We start from the raw sequence: 24,773 nt of genomic DNA on the forward strand, positions 1-24,773 counted from the left end.
GCAATGCAAAATAATAAAATACTCATAATAAACAGGGGAATTGAACTGAGCTGAACAGATGAACCTAAAAAGACAAGAAACAAAAAAGAAAATCTCCGCGACGGGGAATTGAACCCCGATCTGGCACGCGACAAGCGCCCATTCTAACCATTAAACTATCGCGGATGTTTTATCTTGAAATTACCTGGAAATGGTGATAGTTTTAAACAGAAGTTTGATAAAAATTCCTACGCTATATTCTCATACCGTACATGATGATATACACATACATTGGTGATTATGAACAATCAGAATGATTTAAACGACACAGAAGTAATAGTTAGGGCCAACATTTATAGTTCTAATTGCCAATGTTGACAAGTTCAGCTAAGATATATCACACATTAGAATTTTCCGCTGACAGAACCGCATCTAATTCCAAAAATATCCTGCTACAACACCGAGGCATATAGTTTATAATTGAATATGAAATTCTGAGCAACATTGTAATAGTCTGTCAATGTTATCAATATTTTCAGTTACATATCAGGGAATACATCCATCGAAGACAGTTAATTCCAGTCAGACCAACATTCATGCCATTGTGCTTATCCCAACCGTCAAGATTTTATATGAACTTGGTAACGTAGAGACACGAACCTTGCCAGCAGCTTACAATCTGAATTTGATCATACTTTTAGAAAACTGTTCTTTTCTAATTGGTATGACCTACCCTGAATCATGAGTTAATTATTAAAGCAACAATCCATCTATTAAAAGATCCATAGTTGGTGCGTTCCAAAAATGACTAGACGAGAAATCAGATCATCACGGAGACAATTATGAAAAGTCTAAATCCAATAGTCTTCTATCTAAATAATTCGTTGCTATAAAATCCCATGCCAGCATGTTAATGCTAACTGCTGTTTCAGAATATAAGCACCATCGATCAAGACATCCTAAGGTCTTGAACCTCTCACTGAAAGCTGTTGATCTCTCCCCATTTTTCTTGAAATAATGCAGTACTCGTTCACACAACACACAAGTGTTCCAAATAACTCATCTCCCCCCTCCACCAACTTAAGACCTCTATCGGTCAAGATCTGTCAACTCCTGTCACTGTCGTGGTTGCTAGGTAGTTACCTTTTTTTTGTATTGTCATCGCCATCTGAAATTTTGATTGGGATGCATGAAAAAATTGAAAAATTGTATAAAAATTTTCAGATATTTAAGCTCATCTCATCTCGAAATAATTGCTAAGATACGTTATAATGGAGGCCATAGTAGCCCTGTAAATACCAGATCAGTTCTCTAGTTAAGTGGTTTAGTTCCTTGTGTGTGCGTACTAGTCAATTTTTTTGGTTTGTTCTCTCTCGTTTTTTTTTGCATGATTCTAGTCGCTAAGATCAGGAATATAATAATATGACAGTCGATATGGAAGCAGCAGTGGTTAATAATGATGCTAAGACTTTAGATCAGAATATTATGAGTTTAAATTTAAATGGTGCTGGATCAGACGCTGATGCCTTTGAAGGTACCGAAAAGTTGTTAGAGATTTGGTTTTATCCTACAAAGAATTCCATCCCAAATAATAAAAGTTTGTTATCTGCAGGTCTAGAAACATGGGTTGAGTTGTTGAAATTAGTCAAATGTGAAGTACTAAGTATGAAGAGAACAGATAAAATGGTTGCATTATTATTAAGTGAATCTTCGATGTTTATATATGACCATCGTATTACTTTGAAGACATGTGGTACTACAACTACTTTATTTTGTTTACCAAAATTATTTGAAATTGTTTCAAATGAATTCCAATGGAATTTTAAGCAGATCACTTCAGATGGCAAAGAAATCTATAATCCTTATAAAGTATTTTATTCAAGACGTTCATTTTTATTTCCTGATAGACAAATTTCTATTCATAAAAAATGGTCTGCTGAAATTGCATATTTAAACCAATTTTTTTTAAATGGTAGAAGTTATTTGGTTGGTCAAAACGATTCTTTACAAAATCATTGGAATTTATATATTACTGAAACAAACCACTCATTGGGTTTAAAGAATATTGCTTCAGTTGAACATGAAGATGAAACAATTGAAATCTTAATGACAGGTTTAGGTGTAGAACAGGCAAATAAATTCCATCGTAAAGAATATCCGGATGATCAAAATCTAGATGGACATATTTTTGGTGCTAAAATGACAAAAGCAACTAGAATTGATAAAATCTATGAAAATCGTGAAGCAATTTTGGAAAATAGTGAAAATGTAATGATAGAAGACGCTTTCACATTCGAGCCATGTGGTTACTCCAGCAATATCGTCATTGATAATGAATTTTATTATACACTACATGTGACTCCAGAAAATGGCTGGTCATATGCATCTTTTGAAAGTAATGTTCCTTATGATAACAATGACGAAGTTGCAACTAATGTATTACAAGTATTCGATCCGCATGAATTTTGTATTACATTCTTCTATAAGACTAATGAAAGAGAAATTAGTTTCTTTGACTTAAAAAAATTCAACGGTTATAAAAGAAAAGATAAAATCATCTATGATTTCGACGATTATCAATTAATCTACTTGTGCTATACAAAAACAAACTAAAGAAATTCCTTGGATATATCGTATTGATTTCTTAGTTTGTTTAGTTGTCACTTCCCTTTTTTTTTTTTACCTCAACTGTTGACTTAAAATAAGCACTTCATACATTAAAGCAAACACAGACAGAGAAAAGAGAAGTGTTATGAATTCAGAATTAAAAACTCGTCTGTTTAAGAAACATCAAGAAAGTTGGCTATGTCACAATGGTGGCATTAATCAAACGAATTAATAAAAGTAACAAGATCCTGCTTTTCATAAAATTAACACATAACTAACCTATTAATTAGTTTACATAAGTATTATTTCATCACAAAAAAAAACAATTCAAATATACATACATGATAAGACAAATTTCTAATTAGATAGATTCTCTATCTCTCTCTATATATGTGTATTTATGTGTATGAATGGACCTGACTGTTTTGAGTATTCTCTCCCACTTCCTCTCCCCTTCATTTGGTATAATGATATGCTCTTGTTACTTCAAACTTGAATTCTTTAATCCATATTATAATGATTTTTGAGGTATAAACCTTGGGAAGCTGGATCGAGATAATCCTCAGACAGATATGGCGTTTCCTTACCTTTCTGATTTCGATATTCTCCATTAACTACAATCCATCAAGCTCGTCAAAGTTAAGAAAGGTTTATAGTAATGATATTTAAGTTGAATACAGTATAATTAGAAGCCGATACATGGCTTCATCAGACACTTGGGATATAAGTTATAAAATGATAAAAAGTTGCGGCCATTTCCAATCAATACTATTACCAGTATTTACTTCACTTCTCTTACCTCCCCTCCCCTCATCTTTTTTTTGATTCAGTAACTTAGAGGCATTATAAAGTCCAATTAATATTGAAATACACATTATTCATGCAATCTTGCAACATTAGCCAGTCACTTTCATATACTGTCTCTTTCTCTACCTTGGTCCACTCCCTATTCCCTTCATACTTATTATATGTATATGCACTACGTACCTCCCCCTCTCCAGCCCCCCATCCTCGAATATTATTTTCCACATCAAGAAGACCCAGTTCAGAAGAATAGCAAAACAGCATCCCAATGAAACTCTACTCATACTCAAGACTGTTGAAGTATTTCAAGAACGTACTCATCTCTACGATTGATGTATAGAACTATATTCATCTATTGCATGTATATTTAGTATTGAAAAATTGTCCTACATCCGCAACATACAATTTAATTTGACTGCTGTTGTTGTCGTTGTTGCTGTATCATTTGTTGCTCTTATAATGAATTATGCAGTGGATTGAAATGGTACATACCTTGACATTCGTAACATAAATAAACATATTGTGTGATATCCCATCTCAACTCATTCCACCTTCCTCTCTATCTCTTCAGCACCCCCAACCCCTCTAACAAGTACTCTTGTTGTAATCTGTACCAATTGATAGTCCATTTCCAGTGAAGAATACTGGCGAATATTATCGAAACACCACGCCACTTCAACGATTACTGTTTGCAAGAGTAATTCTGAATTATTAGACTGATGAAGTGGTTAAAGAGCAAGAAGCTACTGTCAGAAGTCTATCCATATCAATCTATGGGTTCGTGGTTTAGGTTACTCTATACTATATTGACCTCTATATTCGAACAAAACTACTACTTCTAGTGGAACTCAGTCCAAAACCATGCTACGCTAATCGATCCTTTAGTAAAATCATCCAGACTTCCCTCAGTGGAGACTGAGTCTTGTTGCTGTTGAATTTGCTTGAATTAAATAAAATGTTTCTTTAGCTATATGACTTTTGCTCTTAGGTGTTTACTTGTTTGCTCTCTTCTCTTGACTTGTGAGTTACAGTGAGCTATTGGACTTTAATGGTTGGATGAGATAGGATAGTAAGAGAATTGCTGTGACCAATCTGTAAAAGTTTATGGGATGGGATGGACTGAACGAACAACTGCTTCGAAGACAATAAATATTCATTTATTGAGTATGTTTACTATTTTTGCTTTTATGTTTTGCGCAAACCTACTGGTCGTCGTCTTCTCTTTCCTTCTATCTTGCTACATTTGTTCTCCCACTGCCACTTGCTTTCGACTGGTTGAGTTGTATAATATTCGATTCGAATAAGTTGAGAGTTGATGTTAAGAACCTGTGCTAATAGTTGTGGTGATAATGACGATGATGAAGTTTAACGGTTTTTCGTTGTTAATTTGGGATAGGGTATAGTGTTCTATTCTATCCAATTCTATTCACTGCAATACAATTTTTAAAGTGTGTCTGTGTATGTCTCTGAGTGTTTGTTGTAGATTGAATACTGTTAAATGCATTGCTGATGTGTAAAAAATGTTCAATTATCTATATCCCTTTTAAATCCCTAGGGCATGACTCAGAAAATAGACTAAATCATGGGAGGCTAAATACTTAATTCCAGAGGCTTAAAGCTTGTAGAATTCAATCAGTAGTTGCAATTAATCAGGAGAGAAAAGGGGACTTCTGGTAGTGAATTTTCAAATAATTAGCAAATTTTAAATTTTAATTAGTTTTAAGAAAATCGAAACTAGTCATATATAAACACTTGAAATATGGAGACCAATTTCCAATTATAAACCAAACTTATCTTTTTAGATAGTTTATAAGGTTATTTATTTTTGTTCTTTTTTTATCTCTAATTCGTACTTCTTAATTCGAAATATAAAATACCATACATCGAAAGCTATTCAACTAAAGGATATCCTTAGAAGTAAGAACACATTTATTAATTTTAATAAAAACCTACAACTTTAATATAATAATATAATAACTACAATGCAATTCTCAAAAGTTTTATTGTCTGCCTTAGCTGTCGTTGGTATTGTCCAAGCTGCTAATGACACTTCCAGTGCTACCTCTAAAAACGGTGTTGCTGGCCCACTATTGAACGAAAAGAGCGGTGCTGTTGGTGCTGCTATGGTTGCTGGTGTTGTTGCTTTGTTGATTTAATTCAATTGGACTATTATATCTGAGCCATACATATACCCAGGGTGGGTTGTGTTTTGATAATTATACTAGAATGTATATTTTTATTTCGTATTTTCTACTGTTTTAATTTAATATTTTATATTTATAAATATTTATTTATACTTTTTTATTCTAATATTATTTTATATTATTTTATATTATTTTACCAGTTTGTTTTATCAGTCTTGAACGCTTTGTCCTGATCCATTTTTATGTATTTTACCATGTCTTTATTTTTTTTTTGGCATATAATTAAACTAGATTCCCTTTATTTTGTAGCTCAAGAGATTCTAATGGCTCTTCCTCTATAAGGACAGTACTTTGTCTACTCACTTCCTGTTCCTTTAATCTAATAACCCAAATTGTACTACCTATAATTAAAAACATGCCAAATATAGACCATGCATTTGGCCACCTTCCCCAAAGGGTCACATCCCAAAAAATTGCATATATCACTTGCGTATATGACATCAAAGATCCCTTACCTGCCCTAACTTTTTGAATACCCATTGTCAATAGTAATTGGTGAATAAATCCACATACGCCAATTGTACAGAATAAGATCCATTCAGTGGAACCTTCAGGAACTTGAAATTTCATGGATGGGATAAAAAGTACACCAAGTAATGAGACAATACCTGTAACTACTGAAAAATAGCTGACATTCATAATGGCATGAGCTTTAGCTCCGATGAATCGTATCACAATGTAAACACCACTTAATGAAGCTGCTCCAAACAATGCAATAGTTGTCGCAATAAATCTTGTTCTTCCTGTTGCTATAGATAAATCATGACTTTTCTCATTTTCGATAGAGCCACCAAATATGAATGATGGCCTTACAATAAATAGTACCCCAGTAAGTGACAGAATTGACCCAACACCTTCTAATTTAGAAAATGGTTCACCTAGAACAAACCATGCCAAAAATAGTGTAAAACTTGGAGCCATAAATGAAATTAGAACAGCATCACTTATAGTTAAATACATTAACGAAAAGTACATACCAAAGACACCAATAAACCCAAATATACCCCTCAAAATTAGCCATTGTCTTACTTGTGGATTACCAAACGGCACATAAGGTATAGTTCTTCTATTCATATATACGTAAACTATTATTCCAATTGAAGTAATAACCATTCTAATCAATAGAATTTGTAAAGGTTTAATTCTGTCTTCATCTGGTTTATCTCCAAAAGTCTCCAAAACTTTTGTTGATACTTGCATCACTGAATTAAAGAAATAAGACACAATTAATAGAAATATCCCAGCATTTGGTTCCCAATATTGGTCTTTAAGTCTGTTAAACAAAGTATCTTTGGAGGTAGAGTCCACCCCTCCAGAAGCTACGTAGTTGAATTCTGTTTGAAGAGAAATCTCAGGATGCTTCAAGTTTTCAACATCAGCATTCACACTACCTGGTTTGGAATTCATAGCAGAATATTATTACAGTGAATGAGAGTCGACGAGTTCACCTTCAATTTATAATCCTCTCTATCAAAGAAATAGCATATAAAATAAATTTTAAGTGAGGCAGGTTAAACCTCATTACTCTATTAGTGATATTGAATTATTTCCCACTAAAAGGCTGTTATTAATATACTTTTATTACTAAATACCAAAATATCAAGAAATTGAAACAAGATAAAGGTTTATTATCCTTCGTCATCAATTTAATCTAATACACTCGATACAGCCATTGAAAAATTAGTCATAGTAACTGATTGAATCTTAAATTAGATACAGTACTTCCTCTTTCTATTAGCTTTATACATAGTTAATATCCCTCGCTATAGCTAAGATACTACCGGAATTTTTACAGACAAATTAAACCAACTTGGGAGTATATTCTATTCTGATTGATTAATGATAGCAACCATCTTGATCAAGTCAATTGGTCCCTTCAATTTTGTAAAAAAACTATATAGTCAACAATGATCTGAAAATTACTCCGACATAAGCTCAAGTATTACCTACTTTAAGTAATGGCAACTTAAGCTTACATTCTTAAAGATACGTTTTTACAACATTTCCTCTTCTCTTCAAAATAACCTTGAAACAATTTGGATCTTCCTTGGATAATTAACTATTGAATTTTCTCGAAAAGATTTTGACCTTGATATATAGATATCTAATCCAAACATAGTATATACATCGATTTCTATCTTTTTGGGTAATATTTGTTTTAGCTATTCCATTGTGTCTTTACTACTCTTGCTTCCAGTTTAAAGTCTTGAAAGAAGAAACAAGAGCAGGCCCTTAACGAAATTCGAACTGAAAAAATTCGAAATTATGATGTAAATTATAACATGGACGATGATGTATTAATAATACTGATAATTGGATAGGTATTTTGGGTCTTGGAATATTCTAAATGTGCATCTTGTAAAGTATTAAGGACTTTATATAACAGTAGCTAGCTAGATCATGCCTTTGGAGTCGAAATGGGCAGATGCCTCTTCTGATGAAGAGGAACAGGTACCAAAAGTTTCACCAAAGAAGAACAATTTAAATAACAGACATCGTAATGGAAATCGTGAGAAGAAGAAGGACACTACTTCGTTTATTGACAATGATAAACCTTCTATTAGTTTTAGTGGTGGTAAATTAGTGGTTCTTGATGAAGGTAACGAAAAGGGCCAGAAATCGATGACAAAAAAATATAGCAATGGTAATAATAAGAATAAAAATAACAGTAAAGATAAATTATCAGATCAAGAAACCAAACCTAATATAGTTTTAAGGGGCGGCAAACTGATCATTGAGGATAATAAGGAAATAGGGAATGGTAAGAAAATAAAAGAACAATTGCCAAAACAATCCAAGCTTGAATTATTGAAAAAAAAAATTGATGAACAGAAGACGATTTATAAGAAACATCAACATGAAGAGGAACAGAAGCAACTTTTATCTGATTTCCTAAATGGTGATGATAAGTTTAGTTGGGATGATGAAGATGAGGAAGAAGAAATTCTGAATCGTATAACAAATTCCTTAAAGGTATAGCATCTACCAAGAAAGGGACTTAATTACAAATAAATAAAACTTAAGGACATTTCGAACAATAAAGAACAATAATTAGTCATATATGTGTTTTTTGAATGTATCTATATAAAATCTATAATAACAATAATATTACTTTGAATTAATTAATCAAAAGTCGTATAAAAATTTTAGGGTAATTTATCTTTTATCACCTTCTACTTTTCTGGTTCTGTTTAAACCTAATCTTAGTTTAGCAAAAGCTGAAACCGTCTTATTCACTTTGGCAGCGTCTGCTCCTAATTTGAATTTCTCAGCTAAACGAACGACATAACCATTGATATATTCGATTTCAATGTCACGTAAATATAGAGTATCTTGTCTCATAGAGCTTGAGTTTTTTTTATTTATGACGCAGCCGATATGAATAATCTTCTTCACTAAATTATCCAAATTGAATACTGATTCAATTTCTAAAGTTGGATAATCTGGTTTTCCATTATAATTTAATTCATAATCAAACAATGGTTTATACACAACCTTCAAAATTTGTAATGATTCTTCAATGATCAATGAAAATATTTCTTCGCATGAGTTGCCAATTTCGCCATTAACGGCATCGACAGTTGCAGTTACTGGGTTAATGCAGGAATTAACTAAAAATTTAAAAAGCTGTCCTGAGAGCATTTCTTGGTACGTCATAAATTCCATACCAAATTCCTCACACATTGGCTTAGACATAAAGAGTCTGACTAGTTCATTATCTTTTAAATCCTTTTCCATAAAACTTTTAGTTTGGATAACGGTATCATCCCAAGGTAATCTTGAACACTTCATACCAGCAAATCCAGCATGGTTATAAATAAAACCTACATCTTGATATACACCATGGGAAATAACACCTTGGAATAATTGTGGTCTTGTTTTTTCATCTAAAAAGATTTCTTCTTTTAACAACTCTAAAACACCTAAGCCATTTTGAATTAAAACCATGTTGGTTTTTGAATCAATATATGGAAGGTATGGCTTCAATGCATCTTTAGTTTGATATGTTTTGGTTGTTATAACAATATTATCAATATGAACACCGGAGAATGACTCAGGTGATTCGGATTGTTCAACTTGAGCAGTTATTAAAGGAGCATCGGTTAGATATAATTTTTTCATTCCAAACACATTATTAGCTTCTTTTTGAAAAAGTTCTACTTTCTCATTTGACCTAAATAGAGGGATCACATTGGCATTGGTATACCTTAATAGATCTAGGGCCAAAACAGTTCCCATAGATCCAAAGCCTAGAATATGAACTGTTGGACGAGTTGTTCCAGTCATCTTGACCTTGAGTATATTAATATCTACTCACTGATCTGATTCCAAAAATGATAGACAATATATGTACATATATGGGTTCACCTATCTATAAACATTTCCATCAAAGTAAAAGATAACTTCAATGCATGAGTCCTTTATATGGATATTGGAACTTATATCAAGAATTTATATCACGTATCATGGCGCTACCTTATGAAGCTTTTTCTCGTTATTAAATTGGCAACACTTCGAAGGTGACAAAAGGGTAATTGATAGAATTGAATCTTTATTATAATGTCCTTAAAGGCTATTATTATGCAAATACTCGATTGTCCATTTAATGATATTAACCGTAATACATTCTTTGTAACTTATTATAGTTTATATTATATGCAAATAAAATCGCTATGGAGCATTAATTAATATATTATAGGCTTATTCATTATCTTGAAATTTTAGTAGAGATAATTGTTAATCTGTAGTTTTGAAGGGAGTTCAATCAGTCAAGTAAATTCTTCGAATTAAATATGCATAATATCGAATGTATTTTGCTTTTCTATGGCTAAGAATAGATCCATAAACTTTTAGCTGGAACACACAACTTCAATATGATTAAGTCGGAAAAATCTATTTATTGTGAGGAAAGAATCGTAGCAATCTTCATTATTTATAATCAAGTAGAATTTTACAGTTAAGAATATTACTTCAATAAAAAATTGACAGACAAAAATAACTAATTTGATTTCGCCCAGGATCGAACTGGGGACGTTCTGCGTGTTAAGCAGATGCCATAACCAACTAGACCACGAAACCATATTAATTGTTGAAAATTTATTTTTTTGTTATTGGTAGTAGAAACACATTCAAATTCGTTCGTATGTATTGATTTGTGATTATAACATAATACCAAGAAGTGAAGTATTCAATAAGCAAATGTAGAGAATTATGTTGTGGATTCTTTACAGAATCGTTAATAATAGTAGATTGTTTAGTTGTTTGCAAGGACATTCTTAATAAGTTGATATTGATCCGGTGTATTAAAGTATAAAATATACACATGGGAATATAGTACATATGATAATTGTCAATTAAGATCTTACCAGACTTTATATACAATGTTTAGATATTATTGACACGTCAGAAGCAAATACTTTTGTAGAGAATTATGTTGTGGTTTTTCTACCGAATCGTTCATAGTAATAGATTCTTTATTTATTTCCAAGGACATTCTTAATAAGTTGATATTGATCCAGTGTATTAAAGTATATAATATACACATGGGAATATAATTAACATGACAAGTGTCAATTAAGATCTTGTCATTTCTTATATAAAGTGTTGGAAAAGTTTTAACGTCAGAAATAACACTTTCGTGTAAAGTAACATTTCTTTATCCTATATGAATAATGTCGTAATACTGTATTATTTCGAGACTACTTCGAGGTTACTTCATACGAACCTTGAAGGTGAAGAAATATGTGTCACTACAAGAATGTTGTTACATGCTATTAACATTGATATTTAAAGAGATCATTGTATATTATTGTATATTATTTAGTATCTTACTTTGTACATAAAATATATATAGAACTTTATTATTATTAACAAGTATATTTACTTTAACCTACAGATCTCAACCCTTAAGATCCTATAGAATAAACGCCTACCAGCCTTCATTCTAACGTATACCAATTTAAAGATACAATTAAATAATAATTACAGGCCAAATAATACACGGTAGAAAAACCACAACATAATTCTCTACAGTCACTATTGCTATTTTTCGTACAAGGTGAATGTATCGATTTCTCTAATATATAAAAGGAACAAATTTTCAGTTCCGATATATAAAACTATTTATGTTATATAGACTACTCTGTTACAAGAGGATGAGCGAGTTACCACTCACTGACCTCAGTAATAGGTCAACGTACCTATTTAACGTATATCTACTTACATTGAAGCTTAAAGCTTATACCATTCTGACAAAAACGGCTTGTATAAAATCACTAACATGAATAAATCAGATATTACTTCAACATTTGAACACTAGGTATACAAGCCATAGATATAAATACTTAAGGTTTTTAGTGAAAAAGCTCTATAAGGTTATCAAACTATTATAATGATTATACAGTAGTGTTAAATATATAAAGATCTCTATGGTCTTCGGTTTAATAGCAAGAGATATATATCTTTATTTCAGGATCTATGTCCTTTACATATGTCATATTCGAGAGTGGCTGACGTCATTATTAAAGAAGACAGGATATTTCATCTTCCGGTATTATTGTGTATTGTTTGATCCGGAATATTGAATTATAATGTATTAAGTATTTATCTAGGGAAACAAGCCGTAGAAGTCAATACTTAAGGTTACTAGTTATAAGCTCTATGAGGTTAATTAACTATTATAATAACTATACAGTAGTATTAAATATATAAAGATCTCTATCTTCATCTGTTTAATAGCAAGAAGTGTATGTCTTTACTTCAGGAACTATGTCCTTTATATACGTTGTATTCGCGTTCTATTAGTGACTTTCTTGTCATGAAACATGACAAAGTCCTCTGTCCTTATTTTATCATTTTGTACTTAAGCGTAATCAATACAATTGTCATCTTGTCCTAAACGGAATTAATATAGCATTTATAAGACTTTAAATATGAAATTAACTTTTAGTTCTCAGATTTCATTATTAACCATTTTTTCTAAATTACACCTTCTAAAAATATATAGAATAATTAATTTTAAAGAATAACTTGAGTTAAAAACATGAAGTAAATTATTCACATTAATATAAATTCTTTCCATTACAAAGATATATTTTTGAATTTAAATTAATCTTGTCTACCTTTCACTCCTTCACTAACAAAAATTTATACTTTAAACTTTTGGAAATCGAATAACTCTGAATTTGAAATCTTGCTCTTCATTCATAAGCAAAATATTCATCTTACAAACCATTATTTCTAACATATATTTACTAACAATTTTTTAAATTTCCAGTTAATATGATGTGAGTCTTTTTATTCACTAATGATTATTTCAAAGGAATTTTTTAATAATATTATAAAAAAAAAGGAAAATTCCTCTTCTACTCATTTGAAAAGGTAACACAGATTTACATTCTAAATAAAAGTACTAATTATAACTGTGTGATATATTATGTTCTCCGTAATTTACCATTGGTATTTGCATACCAATGGAGTTAAAATAAGTTTTTACTCTATTCGAAATTAGAAAAAACCAATAGTTGAACTTTACTCTTGACACTCGGTTCTTGTAATAAACATAACCTTAGACTTTTAGGTTAATAGCTTAACTTATAAATATTCAGATGAATGACGGATGAGAAAATAGATGACCAAGGAATAATAGTCCTTGTTTAAAAAAAGAGTTTGTTGAATCTATATGATCTCAAATTCGACCTGTACCATAAAAAAATATTATTCTTTTTAGAGTTGAGATTTCATTTAGAGTTTGCATCATATTTGGGTATTTAGTTTAAGTAAAGCAAGCTACACTACAAATTAACAATGGCCTTACATCAGAAATAGTAAAAAGTAATTTTATTGTGCATGTCAATTATTAAATTTATAACTTGTAATCCCCGTTCTTTTGAAATATCGCGTACTTAATTAAATTTATTTCTGGTCCAATATTTTATTAATCATCCTAAAGAGAGATTCAAAATAAATTTTAAATCTCAAGACGATGGACAAGGCAAAGAATCAACAAATTTTAATGTTTGAAATTAAATAACCTTGATTGTTACTATTTTCATTTGCTTCTCCACTTTTAGATTTACTACATATTTCATGTTTTTTGACTCTCACACGAAAATATCATTAGGTTTATAATAATCAAGCAAAAACTAATTGAAGGAGTGACACCAAAATACCATTTGAACATATCATAAATATGACACTCGAACCTCATCATCGAAAAATAATTATACCAACGATTATGAAGTAGAAGTGTTAATGATCTGTAGAAAATACTACATAAATACATATATTAATTCACTATCCATTGTTAACATTCTCTATTAAATTTCATATGACGTCATTTGACCAAAGTCCTTCGCCAAGAACCTATTGCATACCAGTCGTTTCTTCTGTCAGTAAAGTTGATGAGATATTGCTTATTATAATTTCTCATACAAGGGTTGATTTATGCATATATAGATAGTTGTTAAAAGGTCAGAAAGTTATGGATGGATCTTTTCTGTAAAGTAATGCTATCTTTTATCTATTTCTCTTATTCAATGACAAAACAATTATCGATGTTTTTACAATTTAAGAAATGCAGCATTAATGCATAACAAACTTTATTACTTATGAAGAGGAAGCAATTGAGTTTCCAGCTAATATTCTTTAGCCTTTATCTATACCGACAGATTGATGCTGAAACCATCCAAACAGTTTATAAAATTACATTAATTTTAGCTGGTATTCTATTGGTATAAGAAGTATGTAAGTTGCTCCAACATTTGAGACTTGAGGTTAAAAGTATTGCAATTTTGTTAAGTTTAATGATGTTGGTATGTAAGTTTATTAGATTTCTAATAAAGTAGAAACAATTGTAGCATTTTTTTGGTTTTCTTTACTGCTTGTGGAATAGCTTCATATCAAAAACTCGTAATGCTCATAAATTTCAATTTTCAAATCTGCAAGAAAACTACAGTTGTACATTTCCTGCTTATTCATTTATAAACTCTCCTAGATGTCTATAAATTACTTTTCAAAATCTTTAAATTAAATAAGAAGAAAAGAAACAAATACATATATAAATATGTATGCTTCTCTTCAAAAAGTTTTAAGATTTGAAAGAATGGCAATGCTTTAACCATTCTACCATTGAATTACACTTCAAATATAATAATATAAACGCTGAATACCAAAGAATTTTACCATTTATCTCTACAATGATTACATTGGATCCTAATATTACGAGCGACGCTCAAGAAGAGAAAGGGCAAGCTGTTATAGAGAATTGTTACTTGGGGCAGGATGTTATTAGTGAAACATTAAGCTATAAAGATCTTTCAAATACGACTCCAGAATCTACTATCGATAAATCAAGATGGAGAAACTTCTTAGATTCTTTTAAAAGGATCGAAGTTGAAGAAGTGGATCCAAACCTAACAGACATAGAAAAAATTGCAATCAAGACTGCTCGTTCACCTTTACAGCATAAATTGAAGAGTAGACACCTTCAAATGATTGCTATCGGAGGTGCTATTGGTACAGGTTTATTTGTTGGTAGTGGTAAAGCTTTAAGAACTGCAGGCCCAGCAGGTATATTAATCGGCTGGGGTATCACTGGTACCATGATTTTCACAATGGTAATGGCATTAGGTGAACTGGCTGTCGTTTTTCCTGTCTCAGGTGGCTTTCTAACATACGCAACAAGATTCATAGATGAATCATTTGGTTTTGCAAATAATTTCAATTACATGTTTCAATGGCTTGTTGCATTACCACTGGAAATTGTGGCTGCCTCTATTACCGTCGATTATTGGGAGACACCTGTCAGATACACTGATGGGTTTGTCGCTCTTTTTTGGTTAGTAGTCGTCATTATCAACATGTTTGGTGTCAGAGGTTATGGTGAGGCAGAGTTTGTATTTTCCCTAATTAAAGTTATCGCCGTCATTGGGTTCATCATTTTAGGAATCATATTGGTATGTGGCGGTGGTCCAGTTGGTGGATATGTTGGTGGAAGGTACTGGCACGACCCAGGAGCATTTGCTGGTCATAGCCCAGGAAGAAGGTTTAAAGGTTTCTGTTCTGTTTTTGTTACTGCTGCATTTTCTTTTGCGGGTAGTGAACTAGTTGGGATTGCCAGTGCAGAATCTAAAAATCCCAGAAAATCAGTTCCACAAGCTGCGAAACAAGTTTTCTGGAGAATTTTGTTATTTTATATCCTTTGTTTATTATTAGTTGGTCTTTTAGTCCCATACACAGATCCACGTCTCTTAGGCTCTTCAGGTGTAGATGCATCCGCTTCCCCATTTGTCATTGCAATTGTTACTCATGGGATCAGTGGTTTACCATCCGTTGTCAATGTAGTTATCCTAATTTCCGTTTTATCGGTTGGAAATTCCTCCATTTATACCTGTTCTAGAACACTGGTAGCCTTATCTGAACAAGGCTTCTTGCCTAAAACTGTCGCCTATATCGATCGTAAAGGTAGACCACTTGTTGGTATTGCTATCTGTAGTGGGTTTGGTTTAATTGCCTTTGTTGCCGCTTCAAATAAAAAGGAACAGATGTTTAACTGGTTACTTGCTATATCAGGAATTTCTTCGTTTTTAACATGGGGAAGTATATGTTTTTGCCATATTCGATTTAGGTCTGCTTTGAAGGTCAATGGCAGGAGTGACGATGAATTACCATTTAAATCTCCTGTAGGCATTATTGGTTCATACTGGGGAATGTGCTTGGCTGTACTCATGCTAGTCGCTCAATTTTACAACGCTTTGTTCCCAATAGGAAGTAGTCCAAACGCTTATGATTTCTTTTCAGCTTATTTAGCAGCACCTATCGTCTTAGCATTCTATATTGCCCATAAACTTTGGAAAAGAAATTGGAAGCTTTTGATACCTTTAAAAGATATTGATATCGACACAGGTAGAAGAGAAACTGATATCAATTTATTAAAGCAGGAAATTGCGGAAGAGAAGGCTGCATTGGCGATGAGGCCTTGGTGGTACCGTGTATACGTCTTCTGGTGTGGCTAGTTGGTATAACCTCTTGACCAAACTTTATAAGAAAAATTTGTCAATAGGCTTAGGAACTATTTTTTTTCTTTAGCTATTTCCTATCAAAACGAAATGTCACTGAATGACATCCACATTTTCCGTCATTTTGGATCATTGTACATTTCTTATTTCTCAAAAATGGTAACATCTTGTATATTTCTATATTAATCAATGTTTATTTTAAATCCTTGATATTTTTGAAATTCTGAATTTTCCTTACATTTTTTTTGTTATCTAGAGGGTAGATACCAAACTGTGTCATCAACTAGAAATTATAGGTTATCTCGGAAACTAAATCAAGCAATTGGAGATGATAGATAACTAATTAGAAGATTCACTAATGAGTTTAATCGTTCATTCGTTTTAACCAACCACATTTCATGGACACAGTTTTAATTTTTTTTTCTCATTACAAAATTTATTTTACAACACTTCTTACTTTTATTAAGGTATCTTTTGAAATGACTATTATCTGGATAATGTAAAGTGGTAGGGGTATTATTCTGTGAAATTCAAAATTTGACGAAATGCAACAATAGTACATGTTTTGGATTTCGAAAAAGGTGAATAGATCTAGTACATTTTAATTTCAATTTCATTATTAAGTTTAATGTGGTTTGAAGTTTTACTGTATAAGCAATTGTAAGGGTTCTAAGATTAATCTTCACCTGTTGTAAAAAATCAATCAGATTCAAAATCAAATAAAAACGAACAATAGGAGTCGATAAATACAGAAATAAAGGGTACTAGCACTTGAAACAATACCAGAATCAAACGAAATGATCAAGATTTTACTGTATCGACAAAAAGACTAATAACAACTAATGTTTTTTAGTCTACTCGGATTTAGATATAAGATAAAATTTGAAACCACTCTCCCTAATTCTGTCCGAAAATATCGAACTGTCTGGTAGAACTCATCACACATCAAAGACAGTTTTTATCAATAGTCGTTTTCTTGCCCTCTCTATATATTTACCAGTTACATTAACCAAATATAGAAAAAATTCCTCCTATATCGATCAAGTTGCCAAATCGATTAAGCTACATACAACAAACGACTTCTGATACCCCTCTTCCTTTAAGATCTTATACTATTCAGATGTCTACAACCAAAGACTAATCTATTGTGCTTTAAAGGTTGCTGTTCCGATATTATCGATAACAGTTAAATGTTACAAAACCTTTTATCACGTATCTGAATAATAGCCATCGCTTCAATCAATCTACTGTTATCAAAGAATAGCAACAGAAATAGTAATGGAGGAGATCAAGAAATTTTCAGCAACCTTTACCAAACCACTTTCTTTAATAGATTAGTTTGGCTGCAACCAGGTCTTCACGAATAAAAAAAGTGATATTCGATAACAAAACTCCTTATCTAGAGATTTTTGATTCTTTGGTACCTCGTCTTCTAAAGCTATCTTGACTATTGATTTTAGATCTTAATCTAAAGGCGTTTCGACTTTTCCACAAGTGGATAGGATGTATTTGATTATTCCAGCTTCGAAAACCTAATCACTTCATGTTGTATTGATAGAGAGATAGTCAGCATACCGCAATATTTTGTTGTTAAATCAGCTGATTGTGAATTTCTGTCAATATTACGCGATGGGATAGATAATATGACCCGGTAACGGAGAAAAGCTACATAATAAGATGGTCTTGACTGCATGTTGCATGTGTTGCATGAATAACCTCAATTTCTTATTGCCTATCCTTTATAAATGCTGCGGCTGAGATGATTACATTATATGGCTGAGCTCTAGCTTCTGTCTAGTTTTTTTGTTATCTAGATCATTACCAACTGCATGTAGCTTACAGCATATATATCTTCTCCTGTAATACCTCATCCCATTAAATCAAAGCGTGATTACCTTTTTTAACAAAAAAGCACTTGAATCTAATCAATCTTCATGCAAGGATACACCCAAGTAATCACATAATTTTGATGAAATCAACGATAAAGTAGTTACAAGTTAACATGCATACGTTGTCAGACAAACTTCATCTAACCACATGTACTTCAAACTATACCTTGGGTTTGCTGACATTGGTTTAATGATATATGGCCGTACATTGATTTAATGGATGAGACATGTCTTCCTGAAGTCGGCATTTAATTGCTGTTCTTTGGTGCTCAATTGGAAGATAGAAAGGAAACAAAATACACAGACATGTGATTTTACTACATCTAAATATGTATGGCACTTTGCCACTACTTCCTTTTACTTGTTTAGATTTCTGATGTTAGATAGAGAAAGTTTTGATGTTCTCTTTTTGCTCAAACTTTTTGCTACTCTGACATTTTGAATAATTTAGTAGGTCATTTGAAAAATTAAAAATGGCCAACCTTAAGTAGGTTATAGAAAGATATAGTTATCTCTAGTATTTTCAGATGGATTAATTGATTATTTTTATCTATAATTTTAATCAATTTACTGCTTGCATTTTTATCCACATTCTTGCTTTTATTTTTTACTATCTACTCCCCCAACTATTATTTCCTGATTAGTGTCAGAAAATGGATTTGTAGTTTCTAATTGATAAATTTGCATATTCATAACATCTAATTTAATTAGTTCTACTATTCTCTCGAAAATATATAAATGTAACCTTGGAATCTTGAATTATTTTCTTCCCTGTTATTATTCAATTTTAATTTACTTTATACATTCTTATATCTGTACCAAAGATATATTCAAAGCATATATCGCCAAGATGAGTTCACCAGAGGAGTATAACTTAGAAGACAGATCTAAGGAAAAAAATATCACTATCATACGAGATGATTTTTCAGGCCAAGATATCGTTAGTGAATCTTTGGAATCATTTGACAATCAAATTGATTCATCAAACTATGCATCACATCGATCAGCCTGGGGAAACTTTTTAGACTCTTTTAAAAGAGTTGAAGTTGAAGAAGTGGATCCAAATCTAACAGACCTAGAAAAAATTGCAATCAAGACTGCTCGTTCACCTTTACAGCATAAATTGAAGAGTAGACACCTTCAAATGATTGCTATCGGAGGTGCTATTGGTACAGGTTTATTTGTTGGGAGTGGTAGAGCTTTAAGAACTGCAGGCCCAGCAGGTATATTAATCGGCTGGAGTATCACTGGTACCATGATTTTTACAATGGTAATGGCATTAGGTGAACTGGCTGTCATGTTTCCTGTTTCAGGTGGATTCACAACATACGCAACAAGATTCATAGATGAATCATTTGGTTTTGCATGCAATTTCAATTATATGTTACAATGGTTAGTTGTCCTACCGTTAGAAATCGTTGCAGCCTCTATTACCGTCGCATATTGGGAGACACCTGTCAGATACACTGATGGGTTTGTTGCTCTTTTTTGGTTAGTAGTCGTCATTATCAACATGTTTGGTGTCAGAGGTTATGGTGAGGCAGAATTTGTATTTTCAATTATTAAGGTTACAGCAGTAATTGGCTTTATTATATTAGGTATTGTATTAGTATGTGGCGGGGGCCCAGTTGGTGGATATGTTGGTGCCAGATACTGGCACAATCCTGGTGCATTTGTTGGTAGCACTTCAGGTCAGAAGTTCCACGGTTTTTGCTCCGTCTTTGTTACTGCTGCATTTTCATTTGCTGGTAGTGAATTGATTGGTTTGGCAGGTTCAGAGGCAAAAAATCCCAGAAAAGCTGTTCCAAGCGCTGCTAAGCAAGTTTTTTGGAGAATTCTATTATTCTACATCATATGTTTACTATTAATTGGTTTCTTAGTCCCATACAATGATCCACGTTTAATAAGTTCATCTAGTGTCGATGCATCGGCCTCTCCATTTGTCATCGCAATCGTTACTCATGGTATCAGCGGTTTACCATCTGTCATCAATGTAGTTATCTTAATTTCAGTTTTATCGGTTGGTAATTCTGCCATTTACAGTTGTTCTAGAACATTAGTTGCTTTATCTGAACAAGGGTTTTTACCAAAAATCGTATCCTATATTGATCGTAAAGGTAGGCCCCTTGTTGGTATTGCCATTTCTTCAACATTTGGTTTAATTGCCTTCGTTGCTGCATCCAATAAACAAAATGAGATGTTCAATTGGCTACTTGCTATCTCAGGGCTGTCTTCCTTCTTCACTTGGTCTGCTATTTGTATCTGTCATATTCGTTTTAGAGGTGCTCTAAAGGCTCAAGGCAGAGGAACTGATGAGCTTCCATTTGTATCACCGGCTGGTGTAATTGGCTCTTACTGGGGATTGTTCCTAAATATTTTAATGTTGATAGCCCAATTTTATATAGCTTTATTCCCAATAGGAGGTAGTCCAAGTGCTTATGAATTCTTTTCAGCTTATTTAGCAGCACCTGTCATCTTAGCATTCTATATTGCCCATAAACTTTGGAAAAAGAATTGGAAGTTTTTAATACCTTTAGAAGATGTTGATATCGACACAGGTAGAAGAGACACTGATGTCAATTTATTAAAGCAGGAAATTGCGGAAGAGAAGGCTGCATTGGCGATGAGGCCTTGGTGGTACCGTGTATACGTCTTCTGGTGTGCATGATTCTTGTATTTTCGATTTATCTTAATAATTTCCTGTATTATAGTTAATATAATCATTAATAAACATTTTATCCGAAACGTATGATTTTATTAAACACATTCTAATAATTACTTTAATACTTGGACATCTTTAAAATGAAATTCAAACTTAATCACAATCAAGTGAATTATTTGATCTAGGGTCTATGAAATATTTCAGATGAATATGTATAAATTTTCAATTAAAATTTGGTATACTTTCATGGAATGACACTAACAAAGTTTGACTTCATTAAATAAGTAATATACCCAACCAAACATCAATATTTATTTAGTAAGGCAGTAACTCTCAAGTCGATTGATTATAATTAAGTAAGTTTATACCAAAGTTATATTGAAAATAGTGTTTAAATATAAAAATTAAAATCCAAATGAGATGACTAGCAAATTATAATGTTAATTGTTTACTTTCAATTGGTGTTTTGCAAAAGGTAAATTCAATAATATAAAAATATTACCTTTGATAAGAGGGTTGTAATTGCTATCTTTCCTTTAGAGATGTAATTTTCCAACTCGTAAAATAAATTTTAACCGCTCTTAAAATGAAAAGTAAAAGTAATTACAGATTTTCAAAGTTAATAAAACCTTATTACATATTCGTTATATGATGAAATCAAAATTTCTAAAATGTAAGGTAATGATTTAACTTTACAAAAAAGAAGAATCAATTATTTTATAGGTTAGTTTCTAAAATTAGTGCTGCTTGACAATTCCAAAATTGTTTATCTTCAAAAAATAGACAACTTTTGAATCTTCTTTTCGTCAAGGCTAAAAATAAAATTCTAATTTAGAACCATTGTTTTAAAATGTACCAGAAGTTCTATAGCACAGTAACATAATTGAACTTTACTAATGAATATTTATATTAATAACTTAAACAATTCATTTAAAGAGCATTCGTGTGTATATCACATTATTAAGAATAGTCGAATTAGTTGTTACTGAAATTTTGTCTGACGTTTTATAAAATAATACACGTGCTCCAACTCTAAAGGGATCCTTTCTTAAAGTCTGTACCATGTATGGATCAAATTGGTGAAATGATAATAGATAAGAACTACAATGCTATACAGGATCCTTCTACAAGTTAGATATATAAATAAATAAATAATATGAGTTCCTAGTATTTATTCAGCTGAAGGTTGAGTACAAAATTTTCATAATTTAGTTCGAGTTAACGGTTGTTTCCTTCTGGATAAATATCGAGATATGAATACCTGCAGATAACCATTTCATATACAAATGTATATGCTTTGATAATTAAATAAATTGTCTTTTTCCATTATAATTATTATCTATTAACATTTTATGCTTGGTTAGGTCAGCACTCAGATCCCTTTAGTATATCAAATTATTTGGTAAGCTAGATCTGGGAATTGACTTGTATTACGTTGTCCGTGCCAGTGATACAAATGATGACCTGTTATCCTAAAATGATAAAAGGCTAGATTTTATCTAGAATATATACGAACCAGTGGCTTGATCATGGGATTCGAAAAGCTGACACTTATAGTTCAAATCTTCTTCTATCTATTATCACATTTGTAGCAGAACAATCCTACTGGTAAAGACAGCGTCACGTGCCAGTCATGTGATTCATTTTATTATTCCAATAATAATTGAGTTCAATTGAAGAAAAGACATATTTTACGTTAATGTGTTGTACTCAGTAGTATGTATATTAAATAGTTAGGCAAAGAAGAGTGCGAAAAATATTTAAACGTAACAGTCTTGGCAGAATAAAATTTTACAAAATTTTGTTGTATTATTTAGTGAAGGCATTCTAATAGTTTGTTAAGGTTCGTAGTGTTGAAATTGTTGATCATTTTTAATAGGTGACATATTTCTTAAATTATATTTCTCCGTGAGGATTTTATATATAATATAAAATAATAATATAAATATGTAAAGGTAATCTTGGAAATCAGATTATCCTAATCTTGAGATTAGTGTCCGTATTTATACGTTTAATCTTCGATCTCACAATCTTGTAATTACTAATCATTAATTCTAACGATTCCTTGCACTCTCACTCAAGTATTTTAGTTTATTGGTAATTTACCAATAATATTCTTTTTATTTTGTTTCTAGAATGTTCTACAATGTTGCAAACAATCAATAACCTGATTGTTAGTAATTACCTGATTAGTTATTGTATACCATATTAATAGATTGATTTATGTTACATTATCATAGATATATCTATGACGTCATGAACATCTTATAAAGTAGTCACGTGTGAGTGGAAATAAGGAACATTCTGGAACCTTCTAGGTCAGAACACGTAGGACGTTGCTTACGATCAGGGTTAATAAGATGGACACCAGTCAGAATGTGAGATGTCACAATATGAGTTGGCTGCAACCAACTCATGAAGGAGATTAGGAAATATATAAAAGAATAGAGTAGATATGTATATTAGGAAGAGTTTCCATTTAGTAAGGAAAGTCAAGTAAGAAATATATATTGTTGTAACCTAAAATGTATGGTTCACACTAATGGGTTTCAAGGTTATGGCAATAAAGGTTATGGCAATAAAGGTTATGGCAGTAAAGGTTATGACAGTAAAGGTTATGACACGTTGCAATTGTTCGATCGCAAATGTCATACTCGACCTTCTAAGTAATTGCCAAATCATATCATAAGAAGTGAAGTGCAAAGGCATCATAATTTATTATCATAAATAAATAATATTAAGATTATGAGATTGGATCTAAACATATAAAAAGGCATGACATTTTGGTACATCTAAAATATTGTTTATCTAAAATATTAATATATATTTATTTAGTTACATTTATAAGACACTACGGAGAAATAAATATAAATATTATATTAAAAACATCTTGTATCAATCACCAAAATGAATCAATCAGATATTACTTTTACATCTGAACATATATCAATATATTTAGAGTTGTATTTTAATCAGAGTTATTCATATTAATAACTAGTAAGCACATATTATACAATAAATTTTTGTTGTATGCCAAACCCTCTAGTGTGTGTCACCTTTCAGCTTAGAATACAACTTAATTTATTATTTCTAATTAGCAACCTTTATATATGGATAGCTAATATACATCTTAGTGATCTACCTACTGTATTTATATACCTTCATTATTGACTCACTTTCTTGACATGTAAGAGTCATTCTTTCTCAACCCGGACCTTGTTAGATTATCACATTCATGTTCCAACCTGTCACATTCACATTCCAACTTATCACATGCTAGTTCCGACTAATCACAATTGTGTCCTAATTCATTACGACATCTTCTCCCTCTTCTTCCTCTCGAAGAGTTCCTACTAATTGCATAAATGTCGCCAGCATATTTAATCTTTTCGTTGTTGGTATTCTATTAAATTGTTTTTTCGATAACTCAACTGTTATCTTCGGGTCTACTCCTTTGAATAAGCAATAATACTTTTTATTCTTATCATCTTCTCCTACTAGCGCTATAACCTCTTCTATTCTCTCCTCCTTCTCTTCTTCAGTGTGAGGTGGTTCTCTGAAATACATATCTGATCTCTCTTTGTATTTCTTCAAGTAGGTTATATTAACG

General features: G+C 31.6%; 8 protein-coding genes and 2 non-coding genes across 10 annotated transcripts; 5 read left to right on the forward strand and 5 right to left on the reverse strand.

The window, feature by feature from the left end:
* Positions 1–93: 93 nt before the first annotated feature.
* Positions 94–165, reverse strand: Kpol_543trna1. Its single transcript has one exon. It is a non-coding gene; the product is annotated as a tRNA-Asp (tRNA).
* A 1,236-nt stretch (positions 166–1,401) lies between these two features.
* SPE2 (adenosylmethionine decarboxylase SPE2) lies at positions 1,402–2,592 on the forward strand (the record flags this gene model as incomplete). The annotated part of the gene is made up of 1 exon (XM_001646052.1): positions 1,402–2,592. One exon carries the CDS (start codon positions 1,402–1,404, stop codon positions 2,590–2,592), a length of 1,191 nt encoding a protein of 396 aa, XP_001646102.1.
* Positions 2,593–5,372: 2,780 nt separating this feature from the next.
* HOR7 (Hor7p) lies at positions 5,373–5,546 on the forward strand (the record flags this gene model as incomplete). Its single annotated transcript, XM_001646053.1, has 1 exon — positions 5,373–5,546. One exon carries the CDS (start codon positions 5,373–5,375, stop codon positions 5,544–5,546), a length of 174 nt encoding a protein of 57 aa, XP_001646103.1.
* A 270-nt stretch (positions 5,547–5,816) lies between these two features.
* Positions 5,817–7,001, reverse strand: Kpol_543p75 (DMT family transporter; the record flags this gene model as incomplete). Its single annotated transcript, XM_001646054.1, has 1 exon — positions 5,817–7,001. The coding sequence occupies one exon, from the start codon at positions 6,999–7,001 to the stop codon at positions 5,817–5,819; it is 1,185 nt and encodes a 394-aa protein (XP_001646104.1).
* Positions 7,002–7,994: 993 nt separating this feature from the next.
* On the forward strand, positions 7,995–8,573 carry GFD1 (Gfd1p; the record flags this gene model as incomplete). The annotated part of the gene is made up of 1 exon (XM_001646055.1): positions 7,995–8,573. One exon carries the CDS (start codon positions 7,995–7,997, stop codon positions 8,571–8,573), a length of 579 nt encoding a protein of 192 aa, XP_001646105.1.
* Positions 8,574–8,750: 177 nt separating this feature from the next.
* Positions 8,751–9,881, reverse strand: Kpol_543p77 (uncharacterized protein; the record flags this gene model as incomplete). The annotated part of the gene is made up of 1 exon (XM_001646056.1): positions 8,751–9,881. The coding sequence occupies one exon, from the start codon at positions 9,879–9,881 to the stop codon at positions 8,751–8,753; it is 1,131 nt and encodes a 376-aa protein (XP_001646106.1).
* A 718-nt stretch (positions 9,882–10,599) lies between these two features.
* On the reverse strand, positions 10,600–10,673 carry Kpol_543trna2. Its single transcript has one exon. It is a non-coding gene; the product is annotated as a tRNA-Val (tRNA).
* Positions 10,674–14,791: 4,118 nt separating this feature from the next.
* Positions 14,792–16,609, forward strand: Kpol_543p78 (amino acid permease; the record flags this gene model as incomplete). Its single annotated transcript, XM_001646057.1, has 1 exon — positions 14,792–16,609. One exon carries the CDS (start codon positions 14,792–14,794, stop codon positions 16,607–16,609), a length of 1,818 nt encoding a protein of 605 aa, XP_001646107.1.
* A 2,742-nt stretch (positions 16,610–19,351) lies between these two features.
* Positions 19,352–21,169, forward strand: Kpol_543p79 (amino acid permease; the record flags this gene model as incomplete). The annotated part of the gene is made up of 1 exon (XM_001646058.1): positions 19,352–21,169. The coding sequence occupies one exon, from the start codon at positions 19,352–19,354 to the stop codon at positions 21,167–21,169; it is 1,818 nt and encodes a 605-aa protein (XP_001646108.1).
* A 3,306-nt stretch (positions 21,170–24,475) lies between these two features.
* Kpol_543p80 (Tkp3 protein) lies at positions 24,476–24,773 on the reverse strand (the record flags this gene model as incomplete). The annotated part of the gene is made up of 1 exon (XM_001646059.2): positions 24,476–24,773. A coding segment is annotated over one exon (298 nt), but the record flags the coding sequence as incomplete, so codon positions are not given.

The sequence above is a fragment of the Vanderwaltozyma polyspora genome, genomic scaffold (assembly GCF_000150035.1).
Source record: "Vanderwaltozyma polyspora DSM 70294 KpolScaffold543 genomic scaffold, whole genome shotgun sequence".
Taxonomy (NCBI): Eukaryota; Fungi; Ascomycota; class Saccharomycetes; order Saccharomycetales; family Saccharomycetaceae; genus Vanderwaltozyma; species Vanderwaltozyma polyspora.